Source organism: Oryctolagus cuniculus, chromosome 2 (assembly GCF_964237555.1).
Source record: "Oryctolagus cuniculus chromosome 2, mOryCun1.1, whole genome shotgun sequence".
NCBI classification, from domain to species: Eukaryota; Metazoa; Chordata; class Mammalia; order Lagomorpha; family Leporidae; genus Oryctolagus; species Oryctolagus cuniculus.
The window spans coordinates 1,984,877-2,012,065 of record NC_091433.1 but is presented as its reverse complement, the minus strand read 5'-3'; the positions used below and the strand labels follow the sequence as shown (position 1 = coordinate 2,012,065).

At 70.9% G+C, this 27,189-nt stretch overlaps 2 protein-coding genes across 7 annotated transcripts in view; both read right to left on the bottom strand.

The window, feature by feature from the left end:
• Positions 1-282: 282 nt before the first annotated feature.
• HGFAC (HGF activator) lies at positions 283-6,329 on the bottom strand. Of its 3 annotated transcripts, none has more exons than XM_070067987.1 (15): positions 6,166-6,329; positions 5,567-5,747; positions 5,375-5,471; positions 5,218-5,294; positions 4,592-4,714; positions 4,385-4,516; positions 3,705-3,815; positions 3,437-3,611; positions 3,259-3,347; positions 2,572-2,827; positions 1,942-2,081; positions 1,381-1,521; positions 1,166-1,314; positions 680-823; positions 283-539 (listed from the first exon to the last, which is right to left on the bottom strand). In XM_070067987.1, exons 1-15 carry the CDS (start codon positions 6,271-6,273, stop codon positions 357-359), a joined length of 2,106 nt encoding a protein of 701 aa, XP_069924088.1. In that variant the 5' UTR covers positions 6,274-6,329; the 3' UTR covers positions 283-356. The 3 variants fall into 3 exon arrangements, with proteins under 3 accessions (XP_069924088.1, XP_069924089.1, XP_069924090.1); XM_070067988.1 differs by having other exon boundaries at positions 686-823; XM_070067989.1 differs by lacking the exon at positions 680-823 and having other exon boundaries at positions 6,166-6,328.
• Positions 6,330-7,553: 1,224 nt separating this feature from the next.
• RGS12 (regulator of G protein signaling 12) overlaps positions 7,554-27,189 on the bottom strand; it is a 79,505-nt gene continuing 59,869 nt past the window's right edge. For 3 of the 4 annotated variants that reach the window (XM_051841604.2, XM_051841606.2, XM_070067986.1), the window contains 14 exons: positions 26,780-26,949; positions 25,733-25,825; positions 24,670-24,813; positions 24,234-24,413; positions 23,893-24,046; positions 21,691-21,767; positions 18,505-18,699; positions 18,355-18,428; positions 18,112-18,238; positions 17,090-17,186; positions 14,980-15,059; positions 12,160-12,313; positions 10,974-11,435; positions 7,554-8,309 (listed from right to left, as the gene is read on the bottom strand). In XM_051841604.2, coding sequence (XP_051697564.2) covers positions 8,119-8,309; positions 10,974-11,435; positions 12,160-12,313; positions 14,980-15,059; positions 17,090-17,186; positions 18,112-18,238; positions 18,355-18,428; positions 18,505-18,699; positions 21,691-21,767; positions 23,893-24,046; positions 24,234-24,413; positions 24,670-24,813; positions 25,733-25,825; positions 26,780-26,949 — 2,198 coding nt within the window. In that variant the 3' untranslated portion in view covers positions 7,554-8,118. Of the gene's footprint in view, positions 8,310-10,428; positions 11,436-12,159; positions 12,314-14,979; positions 15,060-17,089; positions 17,187-18,111; positions 18,239-18,354; positions 18,429-18,504; positions 18,700-21,690; positions 21,768-23,892; positions 24,047-24,233; positions 24,414-24,669; positions 24,814-25,732; positions 25,826-26,779; positions 26,950-27,189 lie in introns of those variants that run through there. The other variant, XM_070067985.1, reaches the window with a different exon arrangement.

The following is a 27,189-nucleotide window of genomic DNA, read 5'->3' as shown; positions in this document are numbered from 1 at the left end:
TTGGGGTGTCTGCCCCACTCCAGCCCCCTGCCCCACGCAGCTAGGCCTCAGCATCCTGGCTGGAACCAGGGGCCTCCAGCTCACGGCCGAGGGGCAGCTGCCCGTCAGGCCAGTTCCGCACTGCTGTCCACGGCCTGAGGAAGCCCCCAGGCCCCGGGCCACAGACACTGCTCCCCTCTGGGGAGGATGGTTTGGGCCTCTTGCCTGCCCCACAGGCAGCAGCCACCAGTCTAGCTCTGGGCCCAGCCTCCAGCCACACAGTCCACAGATCGGGGATCGGCATGGGCAGCGTGGTGGGATCCTGTTTATTGTCTGGGGGAGGGCCTGCAGAGGAGGCGGGAGGCGCCCCTGGGGGCTCAGGAGGGAACCACAGGCCGCTTGGAAGGCCGAATCCGGTCATTGATCCAGTCCACGTAGTTGGTCACCCGGGTGTAGACGCCAGGCTTATTGAGCCTCCCGCAGCCGTCGCCCCAGCTGATGATGCCGTACAGGTAGGCCACGCCGTCCTTCTCACAGGCCAGGGGCCCGCCCGAGTCGCCCTGGACAGAGAGCCGGCTCAGAGCCCCGCCCCGCGGCCACCGGCCGGGACTGCTAGGGCTGCTGGGCGGCTGGGTGGGTAGACCCCCTCCCCCCCACCCCCGCCAAGCCGGGCTGACCCCTCCCGCCCCCCACAGCCCACCCCTGCCTCCCCACGGAGCTCCTGGAGCCACACTCCGCTGTTCAACGGGCAACTGCTGGCTCCTGAGGTCAGGGCTGCCACGGGGCCTGGGCCCGAGGTGCAGGACACGCGGGGTGGGTGCCAGCAGGCGCCTGTCTGCGCTCCCTGTGTGAGCGGTGCCCCCCAACACCAGGAGACTCCAGAAGTCCTGGGTGCTGCCCAACTGGCCCAGCGGGGTCAGGGCGCGGAAGGGGATGGGGCGTGGGCGGGGATGGGGCGCGGGCGGGTCGGGGCGTGGGGCGGGTCAGGGCGCGGACGGAGGCGGGGGGAGTGGGCGGGGCACGGGCAGGTCAGGGCGTGGGGCGGGGAGTGGGCGGGGCAGGGCGCGGGCGGGGACGGGAGTGGGCGGGGGCGGGGAGTGGGCGGGGCAGGGAGTGGGCGGGGCAGGGCGCGGACGGGGGCGGGGAGGGGGCGGGAGGGGGCGGGGCGGGGCCGGCTGCCGCTCACCTGGCAGGCGTCCGACTTGCAGTCGAAGTAGCCGGCACAGAGCATGTTGGGCGTGATGTCGGCGCCGTACACCTCGGGGCTGCTGCACTTGTGGTCGGCGACCAGGGGCACCAGTGCCTCCCGCAGGACGCTGGAGTAGCCGCTCTCGTCTGCGGACACGGCGGCTCAGGGCGGGCCCCGCAGGCCGCGGCTCTCCCGGCCCCGCCCCCACTCACTCTCGTCCACGTGGCCCCAGCCAGCGATCTGGCACTTGTGTCCGGCGGGGAAGACGCTGCCCGGCTCGGGCAGGCAGATGGGCTGGACGAACTGGGAGCGCACGGCGCAGCGCTCGCCCTTCTTCTTCAGCCGGATCAGGACTGCGCGGGAGAGGAGTCAGAGGCCAGCGGGGCGTGGGGCCCCTCACAGCCAGCCCCGCCCCCGGTCTGCCTGTGAGCCCCCAGCTCGGGGCGTGGGGCCCCTCACAGCCAGCCCTGCCCCCGGTCTGCCTGTGAGCCCCCAGCTCGGGGTGTGGGCCCCCCCCGGACAGCCCCGCCCCGCCCCCTCCCCGGTCTGCCTGTGAGCCCCCAGCTCGGGGTGTGGGCCCCCCCCCGACAGCCACCCCCGCCCCCGGTCTGCCTGTGAGCCCCCAGCTCGGGGTGTGGGGCCCCCCCTGGACAGCCACCCCCGCCCCGCCCCCGGTCTGCCTGTGAGCCCCCAGCTCGGGGTGTGGGCCCCCCCCCGGACAGCCCCGCCCTGCCCCGCCCCCTCCCCGGTCTGCCTGTGAGCCCCCAGCTCACCCAGGTCGTGGTCGCTGGGGCTGAACACGGAGTACAGGGAGTAGGGGATGTACTTCTCGATGGCAAACACCTGCGTCACGGCCGTGGTCTGGTTGAAGAGGTGCTGGCCCAGGACCACCGTGACGCTCTCCTTGCGGGGGCTGGGAGGGTGGGGGCGTCTGCTTGAACCCTGGCCCCGCCCAGTGTGGGGGAACAAGGAGGGGCTGGAGTCCCACCCCGCCTGGCCCCGCTCCAGCTCCTGTCTGTCCATGCAGCCCCGCGCCCCTGCTGGGCACAGAGCCTGCGCCGCCGTGGTCAGCCCTCGCCCTCAGCCTGGGTAGTTTCTGATCTGCAGGGAGGGTCTCCACCCGCCTGGGGTGAGCCCCAGCAGCCCCGGAGCCCCAGCCACCAGCGCCAAGCCTTCGCCACGGCTGGGGGCCGGGGACAGCTAGGCAGCCGCGTGGGGGCATGTCCCGCCCCAAGTCCTCACAGACCCTCCTCACCAGCAGCCCCCCGCCGTGCCCCCCCCCCCAGAACAGCTCTGGCAGGGGCGGGGGCTCAGGGGCTCTGAGCAGGGAACGGCAAATGGCCAAGCAGGTGAGGCGTGGCGGGCCAAGGGGCAGATGGGGGGTCCGGGGCCTGCGCGGGCACCTGCTGGAGAAGCAGTGGGCGGCGGACACCACCCAGCAGGTGTGCACCAGGCTCCCCGTGCAGAAGCTGCTCCCGATGTAGATGGCGGCCAGCCAGGGGTGGGAGCCGGGCAGCGAGGAGGAGCCGCCCACGATGCGGGGCCGCAGGAAGCTCCTCTTCCTGTGCCTCTTGCCGCAGCTGGGGCGTCCAGCTGCCGCCGGCTCAGCCAAGGTCACCAGCACCTCGGAGACCGGGTGCTGGGATCTGGCCTGGGACTCTGGGGGCAAAGGTCACCAGGTCACAGTCCCGTTGGGCCCAGTACTCACCCTCCTTAACCCATGAGGGGCCAGGGCCCAGGCCCTCACTTTCCTGATCCGCAGCGCCAGGGAAATGGACCCTCAGGGCCTTTGTTCCTGGGACCCCACAGCCCAGCGCGCGAGCCCTGGGGGGCTGCCCAGCGAGGGTCTGACTCGAGGGCACCTGCTGCATGTCCACTCACCTTGCCCAGCCTCCAGCCGACTGGCCAGCCGGGTCACAGCTGCCCCTGGGGCAGAGCCGCGTGTAGGCTGGGTGGCAGCTGTGCCGCTCACCCCGCTGCCCGCCCGCTCGCCACCCTGGGCGCTCGTTTGCTCATCCCAGGGAGCAGGCAGTGGCCAGGGGAGGGGCTGGGGCGGGAGGGTGACAGCCCCCCCCCGGGGCCAGGCGTACCGCGGCAGGCCTCCAGGCGGCAGTACTCCCAGGAGAGCGTGTGGTCCTTCATCACATAGCACCAGGGCCGCTCGTCCCTGTCCGGGTTCCTGGGGGGCACAGACGGTGGCAGGGGTGTCCCCGCCCACGCAGCCCTCCTCCCCGGCAGGCGCCCCGGGGGCCTGGGCCTGCAGCTGACCGGCAGTAGGCGTGGGGACCCAGGCCGAGCAGGGCCGCAGCAGCCACCGAGTCCACATGCAGCTCCTGGTAGAGCAGGTCGGAGTTCCAGGGCAGGCAGCTGAGGCCCGAGGCGGCGGTGTCGGCCACGCCACGGTACTCGGAGCCATTCCCCAGGAAGCAGCGTTGGGCGGGCACTGGGGGTGCATGGCAGGCCGTGAGGTGGCCCCGCTGGCTCCACCCCGCCGCTGGCCCCAGGCGCCGCTCGGCCTCGGCCCCGTGCCACTCACCGACATTGCAGAGGCGCCCCGCGTAGCCGGGTGGGCAGGCACAGATGGTGGTCCCGGTGGCCACCATCAGGTGGCAGGTGCCCCCATTCAGGCACGGGCTGCTCATGCAAGCTGGGGCAGCACCAGAGGCTAGGCCCAGGCCCTGGGGCCCCATGGAGGGGACAGGGTCCGGTCCTTCCCTGGGGGCCCTGGTGCAGGGGGTGGGGGACCCTGGGGGGGCAGGGCCAGGGCAGCACCCCTGTCTGGCCATGAGCACCTGTGTGGCGGGCAAGCTGGGGTCCCGTGGTGGGAGCAGGGCCCCTGGTGGGGTGGGGGACCCTCAGGTGGGGTTGGGGCAGGCACCCCTGTCTGGCCATGCGCACCTGTGTGGCGGGCGAGCTGGGGCCCCGTGGTGGGAGCAGGGCCCCTGGTGGGGTGGGGGACCCTCGGGTGGGGTTGGGGCAGGCACCCCTGTCTGGCCATGCGCACCTGTGTGGCGGGCAAGCTGGGGTCCCGTGGTGGGAGCAGAGCCCCTGGTGGGGTGGGGGACCCTCAGGTGGGGTTGGGGCAGGCACCCCTGTCTGGCCATGCGCACCTGTGTGGCGGGTGAGCTGGGGCCCCGTGGTGGGAGCAGGGCCCCTGGTGGGGTGGGGGACCCTCGGGTGGGGTTGGGGCAGGCACCCCTGTCTGGCCATGCGCACCTGTGTGGCGGGCGCTCTGGCACTGGGCCTGACCGCCCACGCAGTCACACTGTTCCACGTGGCCACGGTGCACGCGTGCCCAGCGCTCGCCCAGATCCAGGTACTCGTGACGGGTCTCGTCGAAGCATTTCTCTGGGGGCGGCACGGTGCAGTCCGCTCAGCTCATCCGCCCCCAGCCTAGCCCTGGCGGCCCCCAGCCCGGCTCACCTGTGCGGCAGTCCTTGCCGGTGAAGGCCGCGGGGCAGGTGCAGTGGAACGACGCGGGGTCCTGGGAGCGGGAGCAGGAGCCTCCGTTGTGGCAGGGGCTGGAGGCACAGGGGTCCACGGCAGCTGCGGGCAGCAGCAGGGACCTGAGGGGCCACCCAGGAGGCAGGCCCCCCGCACTGAGGCAGCGCACCCCCAGATGTGCACTCGGCTCCCTAAAAGCCTGACACCCTCAGCGCTGGACAGGTCCGTTCCCTCCGAGCACCTGCCCACTCCCTCTCTTGGCCCCACCCCCGACACTGGGCTTGCCTCTGTGGCCACAGGGCTTGGCGTCACCACCAGGGGGCGCCTTGGCACCAGCAATCGCCACACAGCCACACAGGCCCAAGAAGGTGGGATTCTGGGAACCCCTCTCCCCAATGTTGTGTCCTGAGCTGATGGCCCCACCCCTACTTGGCACTTTGACCCTGATGCCCCCTCCCCAAACTAACACTCCTAGCTGAAGCTCAGGCTGCACCCACACACACACACAGAGTTGCAATACACACACACACACGCACACACACACACACACACACACACGGCTGCACGAGGCTGCACACACACAGCCCGCCAGCCTTGGCACCCACCTGAACCCTCTGGGGACGGGGTCTCCACGCAGTAGCCCCAGGCCCGGTCCCGGTCGTAGTTGTGAGTCGTGGCGCACCTTGGGGGCAACGCCAGCGCTGACCCCAGTTCTCCACCCCCCATCACGCCCGCCCTGGCCCCCGCCCGCTGGGGACCTACCACTTCCGGTGGGCACTGCCCGCCGCGGTGCAGGAGTGCAGCATGCGGCCACCGTAGCGGAAGGGGAACCTGCAAGGCTGCCCGGCCTCCGTGAGCACTGCGGGGGGGGGGGGAGGGGGGCAGGGCATGGGGCTCGCACGGCTCCACGCGGCCCACCCCCCTCTTCTCCAGCCTCCCAGGGCCCCGACCCACCTGGGCCCCCAGGGCCACTGCTCGGCGGAACTGCACCCGGCAGGGGCGGGAGCCCCCCACCTCGGGGTCCCTCTGTCTCCTGAGCACTGGCAGCTGGGGTCTCGGGGGCCACGGAGGTCGCCGGGGTCACGGGGGTCCCAGGGGTCGCTGTGGTCTTGGGTTCTGGGGCCTCTGTGTAGTTCTAGGAGGAGCCGGAACTGCTGTGAGGCATGGGTGTGGGGCGCCTGAACCCCGAGTCCTCCCATGGGGTCCCAAGGCCTCTGGGTGGCCTGTCCCCTCCCCCATACGGGGGCTGGTTGGGGTCATGTGTCTGCCTATGCAACCCATCGCCCAGGGCTGAACGCCAGGCTCCGTCCCTCAGGGGCCCCCGCTCCCCTCCCTCAGGTATTAGGGCCCAACAGAGGTCCAGCGAGAGGGGTGGCCCCCATACCCACAGGATGGACAGCTCCCTGCGGGCCCGGCCACGTCAGCCTCCCCAGGAACCAGCTGCCCCCACCCCTGGGCACTACGGCCCAGCCCAGGCCTCCCTCTGGCCTCGTCCCAGGGACCCTGAGTGGGCACAGGAAGCCCTGGGCCACGCGGCGGTGGGGGTCGCTCACCCTGCCGGCCTCAGGCTGCGCCCCCCCAGGCGGCAGCAGCAGCAGGAACAGGAGGGGGCACAGCCTGGGTCGGGGGTAGGGGCAGGGGACCCAGGCCCGGCGCCCCATGGCTTCCGTGAGCTGGCGTGTGGGGTAGCGGGGGCGGGAGCAGAGCCGCAGGGGCGGCTGGGGGTCAGGGCCGCCTGGCAATGATTAACCCCACTGCCTCCCGCGCGGAGCCGTCCCCGGGCGCACCTGCTGCTCTCGGGCAGCGCCCACTGTCCTGGCTCTGACACTGCAGCCGGGACGGCCCGCGCTACCGCCCCCAGCCCAGGGCTGCCCCGCCCTCAGGCACACATGGGGCCCAGCCTGAGGGAGCCTCCCTGGACGGGGCGGGGGACCCTCCGGGAACCAGGGGCAGCTCCCCTGGGCCAGCTTCACAGTGACTCAGCGACTCCCCCGCTTGGCTACTGGGGATTGGCCTGGCGGTGTGGCAGCCTTGCTGCGTGCCCAAAGCTCCATGTGGGTCCTAGGGCACTGTGGGTGCTGGGTGCACAGTGAGTACTGGGTGCTAGGTAGGAATTGACATAGTGGGTACTGAGTGCACAGTAGGTGTTGGGTGCACAGTGGGTACTAGTGCACAGTAGGTATTGGGGGCATGGTGGGTACTAGTACATAGTAGGTGTTGGGTGCACCGTGATACACAGATGGTACTGATGCATGGTGGAGGCTGGTAGCAGGGCAGTCGATGTTGGGTACACAGATGTTGGGCATTGGGCACGGTGGGTGCTGGGTGCACAGTGGGTAATGGAGCACAGTGGACGCTGAGTACACAGTGGATGCTGGGTGCACGGTGGGTACTGGTGCACAGTGGGTGCTGGGTACATGGTGGGTACTGGTGCACAGTGGGTACTGGTGCACAGTGGATGTTGGGAGCACGGTGGGTGCTGGTACACGGTGGGTGCTGGTGCACAGTGGGTGCTGGATACACAGTGGGTACTGGTGCACAGTGGGTGCTGGGTGCACGGTGGATGCTGGGTGCACAGTGGGTGCTGGTGCACAGTGGGTGCTGGATACACGGTGGGTACTGGTGCACAGTGGGTGCTGGGTGCACGGTGGGTACTGGTGCACAGTGGGTGCTGGGTGCACGGTGGGTACTGGTGCACAGTGGGTACTAGGTGCACAGTGGATGCTGGGTGCCCTTCTTCCACTCCTGTGCCTCCCTGGCCCTATCCAGGTCGCCCACTGGTGACCACCGGGGCCACCCAAGGGCTCACCACGCTCTTGGCCTGCCGCCTCGCGGGCGTGCGGTGACCTGGGCGAGGGCTGGGCTCTCTGACGCAACCCGCCCCCGCGCGGCCCCGCCCACCGCCTGGGCCACCCCTTCTGGCGACTCCACGTGCCTGGCGCTCGTTAGAGATTTATTTATTGACTTGAGAGGCGGAGTGACACAGAGGCGGGTCTTCCATCCGCTGGCCACCCCCAGGTGGCTGCCGCGGCCGGGGCTGGGCAGGCCGGAGCCAGGAGCCGGGAGCTCCACGCCGGGCAGGGCGGTGGGCAGCTGTGCCACGCCGTGGCTGCGCCTGCTGTGCCGGACAGGGCGGGGGGACGGCAGGCAGTGGAGCCCCGCCCACCCGCTGACGCCACGCTGGAGAGGGCCGAGGCGCCCTGCCTCTGTGGTGCGGTGTGGACAGGCCCGGGCACCGGAGGCCACGCTCAGCACCTGCAGGGCCTGGCCCGGGGCGCCTGCGGCCGCCTCACCCCCCCCAGCCCTCTCCTCCACCTCCTGCCGCTGCGGCCCTGGCGGCTGGCCCCTGTCCCCACCAGGCTGCCCAGGAGGCCCAGGGCCAGGCCAGTCCCGTCCTCTCCCAGGCGCTCACGGTCCCACTTCCCAGGACGCACGCGGCTGCCCCTCGAGGTTGGGGCCCCGCACACGTGTCCAGTGGGGGACTCCAGGACAGGGTCTGGGCAGCTTCAGACGAAAGTGGCGTGGTACGCGCTGGCCGTGGGCTGGGTGGGCTCGCCGGGGAGGGCTGGGCTTGGGGGCCCGCCAGCGACCGCCCTCCGGGGGCTTGACTGCATCTCCACGACGCTGCCCCCCGGGACAAGGTCCACGCCGGCGGTCCTGTCCACCACGAGGCCTCGGCTGCCACGGGCCCCGCCTCCTGTCAGAGAAGAGAGACGCTGTCACTTGCCTGGGCTGTCCTGGAACCCGCCAGGCCCGCCCACTCCCCGGAACACCCCTCAGCCCTCCCGGGCAGCACGGCGCCCGCCCCTCCCTACATGTGCAGACCCTGCCCACGTGGCCATCTCCTGGCAGGCTCTGCCAAGGCTGCTCCTCCCCTCTGCTTCTGTCCCCCAGTGGGCCAGGGGAGCTGGGCCAGTGTGCGCTGTGAGGCAGGAGGGAAGACAGCGGGGGAGGGGCTGGGACAGCAGGGTGACCACTGGCAGTGGGCGGGGCCCCAAGACAGAGGGGGCATGTCTCCACAGCCTCCCGGCCCCCACCCTGCCTACTGCTTAGTGGGGGCCTGGACCCAGGGGGCGGGGGCCACACCTGGCCTCAAAGCCTTCAGGCCTGGCCCCAGTTGCTCCCAACTCCTGGCCACCGGTGTGCACCCGCCACCCAGCCCCCAGACATGGGTTTCGCCGGGGCCTGAGCAGTCCTCTGCTGGCGGAGCCCAGGCCAGCCCCCGAAGCCATCTCCCCATCTGATCCGGCACATTCCCCGCTTGGAGGAAGGAGCAGCCGGGCCCGCGCCTCCCACGGACCCTCCCACGGACCCTCCCCGGGCACCGGGCCCTGTACCATAGCCCCAGGCTTCAGGAAGCAGCCTCAGGGGGCAGGTGCTGGCCAGTGGCCTCCAAACCAGGGCCTCTGGTCACCGGCAATGCTGTGATGGGGTCGGCCCCCTGCTCCCCAGGCCAGGCCCGCCCTTCCTGCCTGCCCAGCCCAGACAGGCTCTCCTGAGTCACTGGCAGCCCCAGGCTGTGGGCCGGGCCCAGGTGGAGGCAGCGCCCGAGCGCCCCGGCCACCAGGTGGGGCCTGTGTCAGCCCAGCTCCCCGCCTGCCCAGAGGGGCACGCCCTCAGCCCCCTAGGCCTGCCGTGCGGGAGTCTGGCCTCAGCTCCAGGCCCGGGACCCACTCTGCTCTGCACCCCAGCCCCGCCCCCACCTCCCTGTGGCCTTAGAAGCTCACAGGGCACAGGGGACTCTGAGGAAGACCCCAGGGGGCTGCAGAGGGAGGCAGAGGCCAGGGACCCCGCCACTGCCCACAGCCTGGGCGTCCCCGGGGCCTTGGCCTTGTCTGCACTGCATCTGCACTTGGCTGGGGCTGGGGGTGCTGGGGGGAGGGCAGACCTCTCTGTGGGCCTCTGGTGGGTGCAGCTGGGGGCCAGGAGGGGAGACCCCCGGAGGGCTGGGCAGGCCTGGGGGTGTCTCAAGGTGGGTGCATTAGACACCAACCACAGGGCTGGGCCCCAGTGGGCACCCCGGCTGCCCCAGACACCTCACAGTCCTGGGTGGGTGGCCGCCCTAGGGCTGCTGTGTCCCCAAGAAAGCCAGGCCCGCCCACCCCCATCACGGGCGTCTGCCCTGTGACCTGGAGGCCGGGCCATCTGCCCCACAGGTGGACACAAGGGGGCTCCGTGGGAGCCCACAGTGGCTGGGCAGGGCTTGCGGGGCGGGTGCCACGGGGCGGAGCCAGGCCTCAGCAGCTGGTCAGCAGGGCTGGGGTCCAGTCTGGGGCCGGGGGCTCCGGGGCTCCAGCCGCACCAGGGCAGTGGCCTGGCTGCCTTCCCCGCAGGGCGCAGGCATGGTTGGCCCTGGGTCACGGCCACCCTGGCGGGTTAGGGTGCGTGGACATGACTGTCGTGGCCACACACCAGGGGGACCCTGGCAGCTGAGACCCTGGCGAATGAAGGCTCCAGGTCAGGGGCCTCCGTCCTGCGGCTGCTCAGTGCGCGGGGCTGGGCCGGGGAAGGAGAGGACTGCGCTGGCTCTGCCGGGGCCGTCTGGGACTCGGACCGCTCCACACTCATCCCGGCCCGCGGCTTCCCAGCTGGGAGGAAGGTGCACCCGACCCCCCCCCCCCAGGAGTGAGCAACACCGGAGGGAGGGGCTGCGGCCTGGAGGCTCCCCGACGCCCCTGCAGGAAGAGGGGTGGCTTGGAGGTGGGGCGACGCCCACTGCTGCGGGGCGGGGCTCCTGGGACAGGCCTCCCGCCCGTGGGCTCCCGCAGCCCTGCAGTGAAAGCGAACTCGAGTGCGAAAGAAGAGTTTCAGCCGAGTGCGGTGACAGCTCTCGCGTTTATTGCCCTGGACACATGCGTGGGCCGCGGCTCCGGGGCCCAGGGAGGTACACACGCAGACATGCAGACGGGCCGCCCCGCCCCGCGAGTGCGGCGGGGGCGTGCTTGGCGCCCACAGACGACGGGCAGATCTGAGTGCCGCGCACCACGGCCCGGCCCGGCCCGGCAACACCAGAGAGGGGCTGGCAGCGGGGCTCCGGGGACGTCGTCCCTGCTGGCTGCGCCCGGGGGCCTCGCTCGGTTCTACGCCCGGCCCAGGCCGTGCCCCGGCTCACAGGGAAAGCTCACGCTCCCACCACTCCGGACGCTCGCGCCTGCTCGCGGTCCCGCCCTGAGCCGCTCGGGGCAGGCAGGCGGTGCAAAGCACAGGAGCCACGGTGCCCGCGCGTCACGGGTGCAGGCTTGGACGCTGGCTGCTCCCCAGCCCCTCCTTCCAGAAGAGGGGAAGGCGGTGCCAACAGCCCAGGAGCGCCCCCCCGCGGCGGCCGCGCCTGTGCTGGGGCAGGATCAGAACGTGGAGGTACCTGGTTGCGGAGGTCCGGGGGTGTCCTGGGGGCTGGGGGGTGGCGGCAGCAGCGTGCTGTTGGGGCTGCCGATGTCCCCCTCCCCCACCAGGGTCAGCTCAGCCAGGTGGTCTTCCACAGTCTGGATGGCCGTGGCCTCCACTTCCCGCGACTGCCTCTTCCAGATGTGCGTGGCACCCTCCTGTGCGTGGGGGGCGGGGGGCAGGGGTGCGCAGAAGGGCCCGCCGGGAGGCCTCTGCCCAGGTGGGGTGGTCCCAGGAGGCCCGGGGGGGCTGTGGGCGGAGCCAGAGCTGGTGGCAGGGCTGTCGCTGGAGCCCCCGGCCTCGCTGAGCGGGGACGCCTTGTCCGGGGAGCGCAGGGGCAGGCGCAGGAACTCGGGCAGCACCAGGTCCTCCTTTCTCAGCAGCCCGCGCTGGTCCTCTGCTCTGTTGCTCTGAGCCTTGGAAATGAGCTCAAAAAACTCTACGGGGAGGGAAGCCACACGGGCCACGATTAGACCCACAGGGCGCACAAAGCTCTGGTCGCCGCGGCCCTCGGGGCGCTGCTCTCGGCACTGGAGCAGCCACGCGCTGGCTCACAACTAGGCACAGGTACCGCTAGGGAGGGCACTGCCCGCCCGCCCAAGCAGCTCCCCTCCCAGGACGAGGCGGACGCCGCGGCGGGACCCGGGGCAGAGCCTCAGCTGGGGGGGCAGCCGGCCCCAACGCGCCCCTGGGGTCACCCGCCTCGCACCACAGGCCTCCGCCGCCTGCAGCCCCGCCCGCTGGCTCCCCCTGGAACTCAAGTTCCCCACTCGGCGGCGACGCGTCTCAATTTCACTTTGGGTTTCAAAGCAACCGCAGGAGTCAGGCCACGCTTCTCCTTTCTGCGTCAGCCCGCAAGCTTTGGGCGGGACGCGCACACGTGCTCCTGGGCCCGTGGTCTCCCGGGCCAGGCTCGCAGCCAGGCCGTGACAGCTGTCAGCTCTGATGCCCTGGGGTGCCGCTCTGGGGAGAAGGACCCTCTCTCCCTGTCGGGGCTCCTGGCCCCCCAAGCCCGGACCGTGCCTCCCTCGGAGCTCTCGTCAGGGCTGGGCGTGGGAGGGGGAGGCTGAGCGGCTGGGAGGCCAGGAGCCCACCCCCGGTCCCCCAGAGCGGGCTCCGACGCCTGTCACTCAAGATCGTGCAAGGTGTAGAAAGACACGTACCCTCCGCTTCGTCCAAATTAATTTTCTGATATTTTTTTTTCCCAATCTTTGCAATAGATTCTTCTCTCTTTGAAAGCCGGGGATCCCTAGCACTTTTTCCATTGTCTCCTCTTATTTTAATAGAATTAGACTTGCCTAGCGCTCGCTCCGCTCCCTGCATCAGAAGGAAAGCCAGAGCTTGGTGTACATCCCACACAGGGCCGCGCGCAGGGCCCAGAGCCCACCCCGCACACGCGTGCCAGGGCCCCACAGCCCACCCCGCGCACACGCACACGCGCGCACACGCGCCAGGGCCCCACAGCCCACCCTGCACACGCGTGCCAGGGCCCCACAGCCCACCCCGCACACGCGCGCCAGGGCCCCACAGCCCACCCCGCACACGCGCGCCAGGGCCCCACAGCCCACCCCGCACACGCGCGCCAGGGCCCCACAGCCCACCCCGCACACGCGCACACACGCGCCAGGGCCCCACAGCCCACCCTGCACACGCGTGCCAGGGCCCCACAGCCCACCCCGCACACGCGTGCCAGGACCCCACAGCCCACCCCGCACACGCGTGCCAGGGATGCACAGCCCACCCCGCACACGTGCACACGTGCGCCAGGGCCCCAAAGCCCACCCTGCACACGCGCACACATGCGCCAGGGCCCCACAGCCCACCCTGCACACGCGTGCCAGGGCCCCACAGCCCACCCTGCACACGCGTGCCAGGGATGCACAGCCCACCCTGCACACCCACACATGTGAGCCAGGGCCACACAACCCACCACGCACACATGCACACACGTGCCAGGGACGTACAGCCCACCCCGCACACCCAGATACACACGCACATGTGAGCCAGGGCCACACAGCCCATCTCACACACGCACACATGCGTGCCAGGGACGCACAGCCCACCCCACACACCCATGCACACGTGAGCCAGGGACGCACAGCCCACCCCGCACACGCATGCTAGGGACACACAGCCCACCCCGCACACCCATGCACACACACACACGTGAGCCAGGGACACACAACCCAAGCACACATGCACATGTGTGCCAGGGACACACAGCCCACCCTGCACACCCACGCACACACACGCCAGGAATGCACAGCCCACCCGCACATGCGCACACACGTGCCAGGGACACATAGCCCACCCCAACCACCCACGCACATGCACACACACATGCCAGGGACACAGCCCATCCCGCACACGTGCACACACGCGCCAGGGATGCACAGCCCACCCCGCACACACATGCACACATGCACCAGGGACACAGCCCCTCCTGATACCCACGTACACGCACGCCAAGAATGCACAGCCCACACGCACACGTGCACACACGCGCCAGGGACGCACAGCCCACCCGCCGCAGAGTGAGCTGGAGGCTGGCACTCACAGCTGGGGGGAGACCCCGAAGAATGTGGTGCAACCCTGAGCAGAAACCTCGGGGGACAAAGGCTCATCAGGGAGGGCCAGGGGCTGCTGGACCTGCACCCTGGGGGAGGGGCCTCTACCCTGGAGGAGGCGGGAGGGGCTGGTGGAGCTGCACCCTGGAGGGGGGGCTGGTGGAGCTGCACCCTGGAGGGGGGGCTGGTGGAGCTGCACCCTGGAGGGGGGGGGGCTGCTGGAGCTGTACCCTGGAGGGGGGGGCTGGTGGAGCTGTACCCTGGAGGGGGGGGGGCTGGTGGAGCTGTACCCTGGAGGGGGGGCTGGTGGAGCTGCACCCTGGAGGGGGGGGCTGGTGGAGCTGTACCCTGGGGGGGGGGCTGGTGGAGCTGCACCCTGGAGGGGGGGGCTGGTGGAGCTGTGCCCTGGAGTGGGGGGGCTGGTGGAGCTGTACCCTGGAGGGGGGGCTGGTGGAGCTGTACCCTGGAGTAGGGGGGGCTGGTGGAGCTGTACCCTGGAGGGGGGGCTGGTGGAGCTGTACCCTGGAGGGGGGGCTGGTGGAGCTGTCCCCTGGGGGGGGCTGGTGGAGCTGTACCCTGGAGTGGGGGGGCTGGTGGAGCTGTACCCTGGAGTAGGGGGGGCTGGTGGAGCTGTACCCTGGAGGGGGGGCTGCTGGAGCTGTACCCTGGAGGGGGGGGCTGGTGGAGCTGTCCCCTGGGGGGGGCTGGTGGAGCTGTACCCTGGAGGGGGGGCTGGTGGAGCTGTACCCTGGGGGGGGTTGGTGGAGCTGTCCCCTGGAGTGGGGGGGCTGGTGGAGCTGTCCCCTGGAGGGGGGGGGCTGGTGGAGCTGTCCCCTGGAGGGGGCTGGTGGAGCTGTACCCTGGAGTGGGGGGGCTGGTGGAGCTGTACCCTGGAGTGGGGGGGCTGGTGGAGCTGTACCCTGGAGGGGGCTGGTGGAGCTGTACCCTGGAGTGGGGGGGCTGGTGGAGCTGTACCCTGGAGGGGGGGCTGCTGGAGCTGTCCTCTGGAGGGGGGGCTGGTGGAGCTGTACCCTGGTGGGGGGCTGGTGGAGCTGTACCCTGGAGGGGGGCTGGTGGAGCTGTACCTTGGAGGAGGTGGGGGCTGGTGGAGCTGCACCCTGGAGGGGGCTGGTGGAGCTGTACCCTGGAGGGGGGGCTGGTGGAGCTGTCCCCTGGAGTGGGGGGGGCTGGTGGAGCTGTCCCCTGGCGGGGGGGGGCTGGTGGAGCTGTACCCTGGAGGGGGGGCTGGTGGAGCTGTACCCTGGAGGAGGTGGGGGCTGGTGGAGCTGTGCCCTGGAGTGGGGGGGCTGGTGGAGCTGTACCCTGGAGGGGGGGCTGGTGGAGCTGTCCCCTGGCGGGGAGGAAGCAGGGCGGGTGCCATGCGGAGCCGCGGTGGGTGGAGGGAGCGGGGATTACCGTAGCCGAGTGACTCCTGGAACCGGAAGCCGCAGCCACGTTCGGTCTGGCCGCTGCACCTCTCTGTCTCTCTGTGGGTGCTGAACAGAGACAAGCTTTACCCCGACAGAAGTCACAGACGCGTCTCAACGGTCAGCAGTCTGCGTCCACTGTGTCCGCCACAGCGCTGCAGAGAAGCCAAGACAAGTGCTGTCCCTGCGTCTCGCGCTGGCCTCGGCCAGGCTCGGCCTTGTCCTTGCCCAGTGCAGCTGGCCCCTGGGCCGGCGTGCGGGGCGGCAGTTTCTCTGCACACCTAGCGACACCGACCTGCATCCACGTGCTATTTGGTGCGCGTATTCTTGGTTTCTAAAGAATGTATTTATTTGAAAGGCAGAGTTACAGAGGGAGAGAGAAATCGTCCACCCTCTGGTTCACTCCCCCAAAAGGCCACAATGGCCAGGCAAAGCCAGGAGCCAGGAGCCTCGTCTGGGTCTCCCATGTGGGTGCAGGGGCCCAGGGACATGAGCCACCCTCTGCTGCTTTCCCAGGCGCACTAGCAGGGAGCTGGATCGGAAGTGGAGCAGCGGGGACTCCAGTGGGCGCCCACGCGGGATGCCGGTGTGGACAGCGGCGGCTTCACCCACTAGGCCGCAGCACCGGCTCCCCCCACGTGCAGGTGACTCAGCTCCCGAACTTGCCCAGGTGCCTGAGTGCCAAAGCCGTGGTTTGGCACTGACGGGTGGAGACGTCCATCACGGGGAAGCAGCCAGGTGCTTGCAGCTGCCGGGGCACAGCGACACCCGCCTCTGCCTCCCCCGGGCGCGCACCGCGAGCCTCCCGCAGTGCGAGCCAAGCCAGCCCCTCCTTCCCAAGCCGCTCGTCTCACGTCCTTTGTTAGTGGGAGCGAGAGCTGAGAACGACGCGTCTCTAGACACGACCTCCACCGGCATCACGGTCGAGACCTCTCTCCAGCCCAGACCCAACAGACGAGCACCCTGCTCCACACAGGGCTGCGCAGCCCCCCACACCCCTAGAGCCGGCGGGAGCGGCAGAGAAGGCACGGGCCGCGCCAGGGCCACCTGCCACCCAGACACCAGCATTCTCTAGGGCAGGCACAGGCTGGTGGAGACCCTCCCCTCTTCAGCGAGTGGGGGGCTGAACAGGAGAGGGGGGCATGGAGCCCCACTATGGGGGTCCCAGTGGGACACGGACAGCGCAGCTCAGGAGCCCCAGGAATTGCCTGGGCCACAGCTGTCACGGGTCAGGCTCTGCTGAGGGCAAGGCAGCCCAGGGCTGTCGGGAATTGGCTCCGGGCCACTCAGCCTCCTGGTGGTCCTCTCTGGAGCCTGGGCGGTGCTCCGAGGCAGGCAGCCCCGGGGCAGGGCTGGGCTTCCGGACCCCGCACACCTCGGTGCAGTGCAGACCACAGTGGCCCAGCAGGACCTGGCCACAGCGGCCACCCGCAGCCTCCTGCTAGCTGACCACGCTCTCCCGGCAACCTGTGCAAGGGAGGTGCGGTCACAGCCTGGCTCCTGGCTCCTGGCTCCTGGCTCCTGGCTCCTGGCTCCTGGCTCCTGGCTTTGCCTGGCCATTGTGGCCTTTTGGGGGAGTGAACCAGAGGGTGGAAGATTTCTCTCTCCCTCTGTAACTCTGCCTTTCAAATAAATACATTCTTTAGAAACCAAGTCCTCCTGCCCTGCCCGCCCCACCCCCGCCGCACCCTCCCAACCAGGCCCAGGGTCCCACACCGAGTCGACCCCATCACCTCCATTCCCCGGGAGCCTCCTTCCTGCCTCTGCCCGGCATGGGGGCATGGCCTGCCCGGCTCCTCCGCTCACCGCGCCCCTCGACACTCGGGCTGATCCGCCAGGTGCAGCCTCCACCCGCTGCCCGGACCGGCTGCCACGCCCCGAGGCCCTGCTGCCCTTTTGTAGAGTGTGGCTAAGGACGCCTGCCAGCAGGTCTGCGAGCATGCGGGGCCTCAGGGCATGCTGGGAAGCGGGGCTGCTCACCCCGCGGGCACCCCATTGGAGAAACGCCGCGGGACGGGGCAGATGCTGTTGTGGGAGCCCGGGTCCCTGGGCGCGGTGAGGGCGGCAGGGCCGGGGCCGGGGTGACAGGCGCCCCTCACCTTTCCCCCGGGAAGGGCCCCGCTCCTCCAGGATGACCCGCTGTCCGTCCAGACTCGAGATGGGGGCGCCAAGGTCCAGGGGCTCCTTCTCTCCACTCTAAATGCAAACAGAGGGCGTCATTTACCCAGGATGGAGACTCCTGGAACAGTAGCACGGGACGGAAAGCAGTCCCAGGCCTGGCGGGAGTCACACACCCACTGGCCCCACTGGACAGGCCGCCTGCCGGAGCACCGGCACCCCCCTCGGCACAGCAACGCTGGCTGAGTCCTGACACCTGGCTCCAGCCGCCTCCCTGCCCCCCGCCCCAGGAAGTGCGGACCTGCGGCCTGGGCCAGGGCTCCTTCTGAGGGCCCCGCCTCCCCTATGACATTCCTGGGCACCAGGGAGCCCACAAGACCCACTTAGGTCAGGCGAGTGTAACCACCGGCTGCACGTGGATTCACACCAGGGGGTGGCCCTGGCCGGCCTGGCCTGCGTCCCACAAGCACGGGCAGGGAAACCGAGGCAGGAGGAGCTAGGCGGGGGCCGGGTCTCAGCAGAGCAAGAGCAGAGGGGGTGGGCGAGGCGGGGCCGGGGGCAGGGCGAGGCTGGGGCGAGGCAGGGCCCTGAGTGACTGGCGGGTGGGGCGGGGCTGGTGGGGGAGGCTTGGCCGCTCCCTGAGCCATGGAAACTGTGCCTGGTCTGACAGCTCCGGGCCACCTGGCCTGCTCTCCGCCTGCCTCCTCCTGCCCCGCCCACTGTGGTGATTGGCTGGGGGCCTGCTCTCCTCCCGCCCCACCCAAGGCAGTGATTGGCTGGGGGCCTGCTCTCCTCCCGCCCCCTCCTGCCCCGCCCACTGCAGCCAGCAGCCCGCTGAGTGCTCGGAGGTCCGGGGAGCCGGTGAGGGGCATTTCAGGGTCACTTGTTTCTCACTTCAGCTTCCTTGGACCAAACCCCAGCCCGGGCACAGGCGGGCACGACCTGCCCCAGGAGCACAGGGGCTGAGGGCGTGAGGGGCACACAGCGACCTGGCGACACTCACCAGCCTCACGAGCAGACTGCCCAGGTCCAGGCCGTACTTGGCCACGACGGGCCGCAGCACCTCCGTGACCGGCTTCGTGGGCTTGGCCTTCAGTCCCACTGACCGGTTAATCGGAACGAGGTCCAGCCTGGGGGGAGACAGCGACACACTCGGGGGCACCTGCGCCGCCTCTGCCCGGCTCAGCCGGCCATCACGGCCCCTGCCTCCGGTCCGCCCGTGGCTGGCCGGCCACGCCCCTCTTACCGAAACAGGGTGCGCTTCTCCAGACGCAGGTCGCGCGACTCCAAGATGCTGCTATCCTGGTGCAGCACCAGGGGCTGGGGGCAGAGACCAGGATTCAGCGGGCGCCCGCGGCGGGAGGGCGGGCAGAGCCGGGCCGCGCGCAGTGAGTACCTTGTCCCCGCCCACCAGGAAGAGGTCCACGGCCGCGCCGTTGATGCCGTGCTGCTCACAGAGCCCAGCCAGGACCTCCTTGATGGAGAAGCCCGACCTGACGGCCACGGCGCAGGACGTCCCGTCCGGGAGCTGGATGCGGCACTGCTTGGCGGCCTTGTCCCTCTCGGGAGCCAGGGTCCTGCAGGCCTCCGGCTGGGCACAGGGAGACAGGGCAGGCGCCGGCGTTACAGGGGCGAAGCCACCTCCCGAGGCCAGCAGCCGCGGCTCACAGCCGAGTCGCCCAGGGCCCCCCGGCTCAGGAGGCGGCCCCGGCTGTGCGGGACGCTCCTGTAACAGCAGGCATGGTTTTCCTCGCAGCCCCGGGAAGCCTCCCCAGGCACGGGGAAGGGCTCCTGCGCGGCCACGGGGCGGAGGTCCCTGCAGCCACCAGGGAGGTACACGGGCCGGCGGGGACCAGGCGGCCGCCAGCTGCCCGGCCAGCAGAACCGCCCGCTGACCCCGGCGTGAGCGCAATGAGCAACACTTCTGTCTTGAGTGAGTGTGGGGGGAGGGCTACCAGGCTGCGGCTGCTGAGACCCCCAGCAAATCCTCGTGGCTTCCCACGGCATTTGGTAAACCAAGCCAGAAGTCGCCCTCGGCACGACTGCCAGTGCACCACACCAAAGGACTGGGAGACGGCAGTGAGACAGGTGCCGAGTGCCGCGCCCTCCCGGCTGCCCACGACCCCGCCCCTGCCTGCCCGCGCCCTCCCAGTGCCCACGACCCCGCCCCTGCCTGCCCGCGCCCTCCCAGTGCCCACGACCCCGCCTCTGCCTGCCCGCGCCCTCCCGGCTGCCCACGACCCCGCCCCTGCCTGCCCGCGCCCTCCCAGTGCCCACGACCCCGCCTCTGCCTGCCCGCGCCCTCCCAGTGCCCACAACCCCGCCTCTGCCTGCCCGCACCCTCCCAGTGCCCACGACCCCGCCCCTGCCTGCCCGCGCCCTCCCAGTGCCCACGACCCCGCCTCTGCCTGCCCGCGCCCTCCCAGTGCCCACGACCCCGCCCCTGCCTGCCCGCGCCCTCCCAGTGCCCACGACCCCGCCCCTGCCTGCCCGCGCCCTCCCAGTGCCCACGACCCCGCCTCTGCCTGCCCGTACCCTCCCAGTGCCCACGACCCCGCCCCTGCCTGCTGAGTGCCCTCCCGGGTGCCCACGACCCCTGCCCCCTGCCTGCCCGCGCCCTCCCAGTGCCCACGACCCCGCCCCTGCCTGCCGAGTGCCCGCGCCCTCCCGGCTGCCCACGACCCCGCCCCTGCCTGCCCGCGCCCTCCCAGTGCCCACGACCCCGCCCCTGCCTGCCCGCGCCCTCCCAGTGCCCACGACCCCGCCCCTGCCTGCCGAGTGCCCTCCCAGTGCCCACGACCCCGCCCCTGCCTGCCGAGTGCCCGCACCCTCCCAGTGCCCACAAACCCGCCCCTGCCTGCCCGCGCCCTCCCAGTGCCCACGACCCCGCCCCTGCCTGCCCGCGCCCTCCCAGTGCCCACGACCCCGCCTCTGCCTGCCCGCGCCCTCCCAGTGCCCACGACCCCGCCTCTGCCTGCCCGTACCCTCCCAGTGCCCACGACCCCGCCCCTGCCTGCTGAGTGCCCTCCCGGGTGCCCACGACCCCTGCCCCCTGCCTGCCCGCGCCCTCCCAGTGCCCACGACCCCGCCCCTGCCTGCCGAGTGCCCGCGCCCTCCCGGCTGCCCACGACCCCGCCCCTGCCTGCCCGCGCCCTCCCAGTGCCCACGACCCCGCCCCTGCCTGCCCGCGCCCTCCCAGTGCCCACGACCCCGCCCCTGCCTGCCGAGTGCCCTCCCAGTGCCCACGACCCCGCCCCTGCCTGCCGAGTGCCCGCACCCTCCCAGTGCCCACAAACCCGCCCCTGCCTGCCCGCGCCCTCCCAGTGCCCACGACCCCGCCCCTGCCTGCCCGCGCCCTCCCAGTGCCCACGACCCCGCCTCTGCCTGCCCGCGCCCTCCCAGTGCCCACGACCCCGCCTCTGCCTGCCCGCGCCCTCCCAGTGCCCACGACCCCGCCCCTGCCTGCTGAGTGCCCTCCCGGGTGCCCACGACCCCTGCCCCCTGCCTGCCGAGTGCCCTCCCAGTGCCCACGACCCCGCCCCTGCCTGCCCACTGCCCTCCCAGTGCCCACGACCCCGCCCCTGCCTGCCCGCGCCCTCCCAGTGCCCACGACCCCGCCCCTGCCTGCCGAGTGCCCTCCCAGTGCCCACAAACCCGCCCCTGCCTGCCCGCGCCCTCCCAGTGCCCACGACCCCGCCCCTGCCTGCCCGCGCCCTCCCAGTGCCCACGACCCCGCCTCTGCCTGCCCGCGCCCTCCCAGTGCCCACGACCCCGCCTCTGCCTGCCCGCGCCCTCCCAGTGCCCACGACCCCGCCCCTGCCTGCTGAGTGCCCTCCCGGGTGCCCACGACCCCTGCCCCCTGCCTGCCGAGTGCCCTCCCAGTGCCCACGACCCCGCCCCTGCCTGCCCACTGCCCTCCCAGTGCCCACGACCCCGCCCCTGCCTGCCCGCGCCCTCCCAGTGCCCACGACCCCGCCCCTGCCTGCCGAGTGCCCTCCCAGTGCCCACAACCCCGCCTCTGCCTGCCCGCGCCCTCCCAGTGCCCACGACCCCGCCCCTGCCTGCCCGCGCCCTCCCAGTGCCCACGACCCCGCCTCTGCCTGCCCGCGCCCTCCCAGTGCCCACGACCCCGCCTCTGCCTGCCCGCGCCCTCCCAGTGCCCACGACCCCGCCCCTGCCTGCTGAGTGCCCTCCCGGGTGCCCACGACCCCTGCCCCCTGCCTGCCGAGTGCCCTCCCAGTGCCCACGACCCCGCCCCTGCCTGCCCACTGCCCTCCCAGTGCCCACGACCCCGCCCCTGCCTGCCCGCGCCCTCCCAGTGCCCACGACCCCGCCCCTGCCTGCCCGCACCCTCCCAGTGCCCACGACCCCGCCCCTGCCTGCCGAGTGCCCTCCCGGGTGCCACGCCCAGAGGGGACAGCAAGCCCAGGCGCCTGGTTCAATGTGGGAGGTCAGCGACGTTAGTTCCATTAGAAAAGGATCTTGGGCAGAAACCCAGAGTCCTTCCTCGGGATCCTGGCAGGGGCTGGGGAGCCGGCGGCGGCAGGCGGGCCCTGGGTGTTCTGTGGCCACGGCGACTCACCAGGTCCAGGCTCCCCGCGGAGGACACGGAGCCCTGGGACTCGCGGCGGCACAGGCCTCCGTTGGCCTGGGCGGCGTCTGCAGGAAACAGCCATTCAGAGCCGGGCCCCCTCTCGGGGCCGGCTCCCACCCGCCCTTTAAACAGGACACAGAGCACCTACCCCCGCGTCCAGTCATCGTCCTAACTGCGGCCAGCCGGAGCCGGGGCGCAGGGCACCCACCCACCCACTCCCTGACGGCTCCACGGCCTGTGCCGGGTTCCAGGCAGCCACTGTGCAGCCGCCAGCGCGCGCCTGGGACACACTCTCCCAGCCACACCTGCTGGAGCCTCAGGGCTCGGCTTCCCCGGAGGCCAGGCCACACAGCCGCCGGGCACAGCCCACAGCCTGAGGCTCATCTCCAAAGTGCGCGCCCAGCCACCTCTGCTTTGAAGACCCTGAGGGCGAGGGCAGGAAGTGAGAGGGCGGTGCTGCCCAGGCAAGGCCAAGCTCAGCCTCCCCCCCAACCCCGCGGCTGTCACTGCTTCTGACAAGAGACTCCCTGGGGCGGGGGTGGGGGCGGGGGCGGCACTGTGGCGCAGCAGGTTAAGCCATGCCTGCAGCGCCGGCATCCCACATGGGCACCAGGTTCTAGTCCTGGCTGCTCCACTTCCGACCCAGCTCTCTGCTGTGGCCTGGGAAAGCAGTGGAGGACGGCCCAAGTCCTTGGGCCCCTGCACCCACGTGGGAGACCCAGAGGAAGCTCCTGGCTCCTGGCTCTGGATTGGTCCAGCTCCAGCTGTTGCAGCCAACTGGGGAGTGAACCAGCGGATGGAAGACCTCTCTCTCTCACTCTTCCTCTCTCTCTCTCTCTCTGTAATTCTGACTTTCAAATAAATAAATAAACCTCTAAAAAAAAGAGAGAGAGAGAGACTCCCTCCCAGCCTGACTCGGCCCCTGTGTGGGCCCCTCTCTCCAGACAAGAAGAAAATGGGGGAAAGTGACCCAGAACAGGCTGCCTTCAAGATGTGCAAGACACCACACCCCGACAACGCTTTCAACTCCAACCACACTGAGACATTTCAGCAACAGCGAGGACGACGGGCACACAGAGGCAGCAGGAGACACACACACACACACACACAGGGGACATGTACACAGAGAGCTAGGAGGAGACACACACACACACACAGAGGCAGCAGGAGACACACACACACACACACACAGGGGACACATGTACACACAGAGCCAGGAGGAGACACACACACACACACACACAGAGGCAGCAGGAGACACACACACACACACAGGGGACATGTACACAGAGAGCCAGGAGGAGACACACACACACACACACACAGCCAGGAGGAGACACACATACACACAGGGGACACATGTACACACAGAGGCAGCAGGAGACACACACACACACACAGAGGCAGCAGGAGACACACACACACACACAGGGGACACATGTACACACAGAGCCAGGAGGAGACACACACACACACACACACAGAGCCAGGAGGAGACACACACACACACACACAGGGGACACATGTACACACAGAGCCAGGAGGAGACACACACACACACAGGGGACACATGTACACACAGAGCCAGGAGGAGACACACACACACACACACACACACACACACACAGAGCCAGGGGAGCCCAGGCAGAAAGACAAGGCTGGGTGCAGGCACAGACGGCTGACTCCGTCTGTTCTCAGTATTTTCTAAGCTTTCTACAGGAGGCTCCTGTTCCCTCTCTAGGAACTGAGCAGGAGTGGCCCTGGAGCCACGGGCTGCCCCCAGCCCCTCCTCAGTCGATGCTGGGCCCCCGGCTCTCCCCGCACCAGCACGCACCGCGGGGCCCCGGCTCTCCCCGCACCCACACGCACCGCGGGGCCCCCGGCTCTCCCCGCGCCCACACGCACCGCGGGGCCCCCGGCTCTCCCCGCGCCCACACGCACCGCGGGCCCCCGGCTCTCCCCACACCCACACGCACTGCGGGGCCCCCGGCTCTCCCCGCGCCCACACGCACCGCGGGCCCCCGGCTCTCCCCGCACCCACACGCACCGCGGGCCCCCGGCTCTCCCCGCGCACACACGCACCGCGGGGCCCCCGGCTCTCCCCGCACCAGCACGCACCGCGGGGCCCCCGGCTCTCCCCGCACCAGCACGCACCGCGGGGCCCCCGGCTCTCCCCGCGCACACACGCACCGCGGGAGCGGTCACCGGCGTCCTTCTTCTTCTGCGACCGCCCGGCGCTGCGGGTCCGCGACCAGGAGAAGAACGCGGCCCTCCGCCTCTTCTCGCTGTCGTCCGCGCCCAGCTCCTCGTTCAGCGACCGCCCCGACTTGGATTTCCCACTTAGCTGTCGGCAAACGGAAACCTTTGTTCAGGCAGCACAAACACTCCACACTGTGCAGGTGCCAAGGGGCCATGGACCGGACAGCGAGGAGTAATCCAGCGCCTCCACGGGCCACGGGCTTCCAACAGCTCAGCTCAGGGGGTCCCACAGGCCCCCGCCCCACCCTTCCGGGCAGGTGCAGCCGGGGCACCTTTTTCGGCGTGGACACGTTGGAGTGGTCGGAGCCGGCGCTGTGCTTGGAAGCCGGGCTGCTGGGCACCTGCTGTGAGTCGGGGAGGCCGCGGCCCTCCACTTCCGCCAGGATGCACTCCTGGTACAGCTGGGATTTCAAGAACCGAGTGTAACTGTCGAACTTCATCAGGTTGAAAATCTGCGGGAGAACACACCGGGAGGCACGGGTGGTGTGGGCCCGGCAGGCTCCGGCCCCCGACCAACGCGGTGCGGCTTCACGTCCATCCACCAGTCACCGCGCCATCAGGCAGCACCGGGCAGCCCGGACAAGCCCAGTGACTGTGCCCAGCGGTGCACACGCATGCAGGGCACACGCCGGCCCCCGCTGGCCTCCGGCCCTCCCAGCCGTGGGCCCGCAGCTGAGCCCCGGGAGCCGGGCCGGGCGCGGGCGGCACCTGCAGCTGCTGCTCCTTGAACATGTCCGGGTGGGGCGCACTGAGAATGTCGTCGGCCAGCTGGGCCTGGCTGTCGATGTTGACGGGGGTGGCCGCCTTGCTGCACAGGAACCTGCGGAAAATCTCCTGGGCCCTGGAGGAGAGCTGACGGCGAAAGCGTCTGAGCCCGCGCGAGGCCGGCAGCTCCCCCAGCGCCCCCCCGCTGCCCCCCCCCCCCCCGTTCTCGCCTGAATACGCAAGTGGCGGGCCAGGCCAGCAAGAGCCAACCTGGCCCCCGAGCCGGCCCCTCCACGACCTGGTCCCCCGACTCCAGGGAGGGAGGCGCAGAGCTGGTCTCTGGGGCCCCCGAGTCGGCCCCTCCATGACCTGGTCCTCCGACTCCAGGGAGGGAGGCGCAGAGCTGGTCTCTGGGGCCCCCGCCTCTCTGAGAACCCCCTCCATGACCTGGTCCTCCGACTCCAGGGAGGGAGGCGCAGAGCTGGTCTCTGGGGCCCCCGCCTCTCTGAGAACCCCCTACACCCGCCCCGCCCCCGCAATCGTAACCCGCAACGGTAGCAGCGATGCCGAGCCACGCTGAGCTGCAGGCCTTACACAGCTTTGTGTGGGCGACCTTAAATCTCACACGGATTCGAACACGTGGTCGGGAGACGAAATGCCTTACTGCAGGCCTGTGGGGGCCCTGGCTGACGCCCGGAGCCCGCGGGCACCGCCCTGCCCTGCTGGGGGCGCCCAGCTCACCTCCGCCCTGCCTGCTGGGGGCGCCCGCTCACCTCTGCCCTGCCTGCTGGGGGCGCCCGCTCACCTCCGCCCTGCCTGCTGGGGGCACCCGGCCCACCTCCGCCCTGCCTGCTGGGGGCGCCCGGCCCACCTCCGCCCTGCCTGCTGGGGGCGCCCGGCCCACCTCCGCCCTGCCTGCTGGGGGCGCCCGCTCACCTCCGCCCTGCCTGCTGGGGGCGCCCGCTCACCTCCGCCCTGCCTGCTGGGGGCACCCGGCCCACCTCCGCCCTGCCTGCTGGGGGCGCCCGGCCCACCTCCGCCCTGCCTGCTGGGGGTGCCTGCTCACCTCCCGCTTGTCGTGCGCGGGAACATGGCTGAAGCACTCGCAGGCCTGCCAGAACAGGATGTTCTCCTCGCTGAACTCCTTCCTCAGGAAGTCCTGAGAGAGCGGGGCGCGGGGTCAGGGGCGGGGTTAGGGAGACGCGGGGTCAGGGGGCGGGGCAGGCACATGGGGTGGGGGATGCAGGGTCGGGGAGACGCGGGGTCAGGGTGCGGGGCGGGGAGACGTGGGGTCAGGGGATGCGGGGTCAGGGGGCGGGGCAGGGCACATGGGGTGGGGGATGCAGGGTCGGGGAGACGCGGGGTCAGGGGATGCAGGGTCAGGGAGATGTGGGGTCAGGGGATGTGGGGTCGGGGAGACGCGGGGTCAGGGTGCGGGGCGGGGAGACGCGGGGTCAGGGTGCGGGGTTGGGGGATGCAGGGTCAGGGTGCGGGGGTGGGGGACATGGGGTGGGGGGATGCAGCATCGGGGAGATGCAGGGTCAGGGGATGCAGGGTCGGGGAGACGCGGGGTCAGGGTGCAGGGTCGGGGTGCAGGGTCAGGGTGTGGGGTGGGGGAACACGGGGTCAGGGTGTGGGGTCAGGGAGACGTGGGGTCAGGGGATGCAGGGTCGGGGGACATGGGGTCAGGGGTGCAGGGTTGGGGACACGGGATTGGAGGGACATGGGGTGGGGGAACGCAGGGTCAGAGTATGGGGTCAGGGGTGTGGGGTCAGGGAGACACGGGGTCAGGGTGAAGGGTTGGGGGACACAGGGTGGGGGAACGTGGGGGGACGCGGGGTCAGGGGATGCAGGTCAGGGATGCGGGGTGGGGGGCGGGGTCAGGGAGAGAAGTGGGCAGAGCCTTCGGGGCTGCCCTCCGCCCCGACAGAAGCCCCTCGACTGCCATGGAAGACAGCTGCCCCCGCCCACACCCTGGACCCCGGCCCTGCCCCAGCCGCGGGCTCCGCACTGTGCAGGGGGCTCTCCCCAGGGAGGGGGCGGGGACCCGGAGGCGCTGCAGGGCGCTGCCCAGGCCGGACCCCGCCCTGCCTCACGGCCCGCCCCTACTCACAGAGAAGTAGCGGACGCCGAGGGGGTCCTGCAGCAGCCGCTCGAAGGACACGGCCCAGCTGGCCACCCTGCGCTCCCGCAGCCGCCGGCAGCTCCGCACGCTGGGCAGGCTGGCATTGCTGCTCACGCTGCTGCTGCTCACGCAGTCCTTGAGGTCGGCGCCGGTCAGCTCTGCGGGCGGCAGACACTGCACTCCTGCCCTGGGAGCCACGCCCGCCCCGCTCACGCCAGACACGAGCACGCGTGGGCCCCGTCGTGTGGCCCTGCGAGGGGCACGGGGCCCACACATGAGCAGGGACTGCCGGGGGCCTGCACACGGGCCACTTCTCCATACAACAAGTCCCAGTGTTTCTGAAAACCCATTTGTGGGTGCCCACACGCACCCTGGAAGGGGGGCTCCCGAGTGTGTAC

Coding starts and splice junctions, on each gene's coding strand:
- HGFAC (XM_070067987.1), bottom strand. CDS start 6,273: ATGGGGCGCCGGGCCTGGGTCCCCTGCCCCTACCCCCGACCCAGGCTG. Junction 824..1,165: donor GCAAGTCGGACGCCTGCCAG/GTGAGCGGCAGC, acceptor CCGCTCACACAG/GGAGCGCAGACAGGCGCCTG. Junction 540..679: donor AGCTCCGTGGGGAGGCAGGG/GTGGGCTGTGGG, acceptor CTCTCTGTCCAG/GGCGACTCGGGCGGGCCCCT.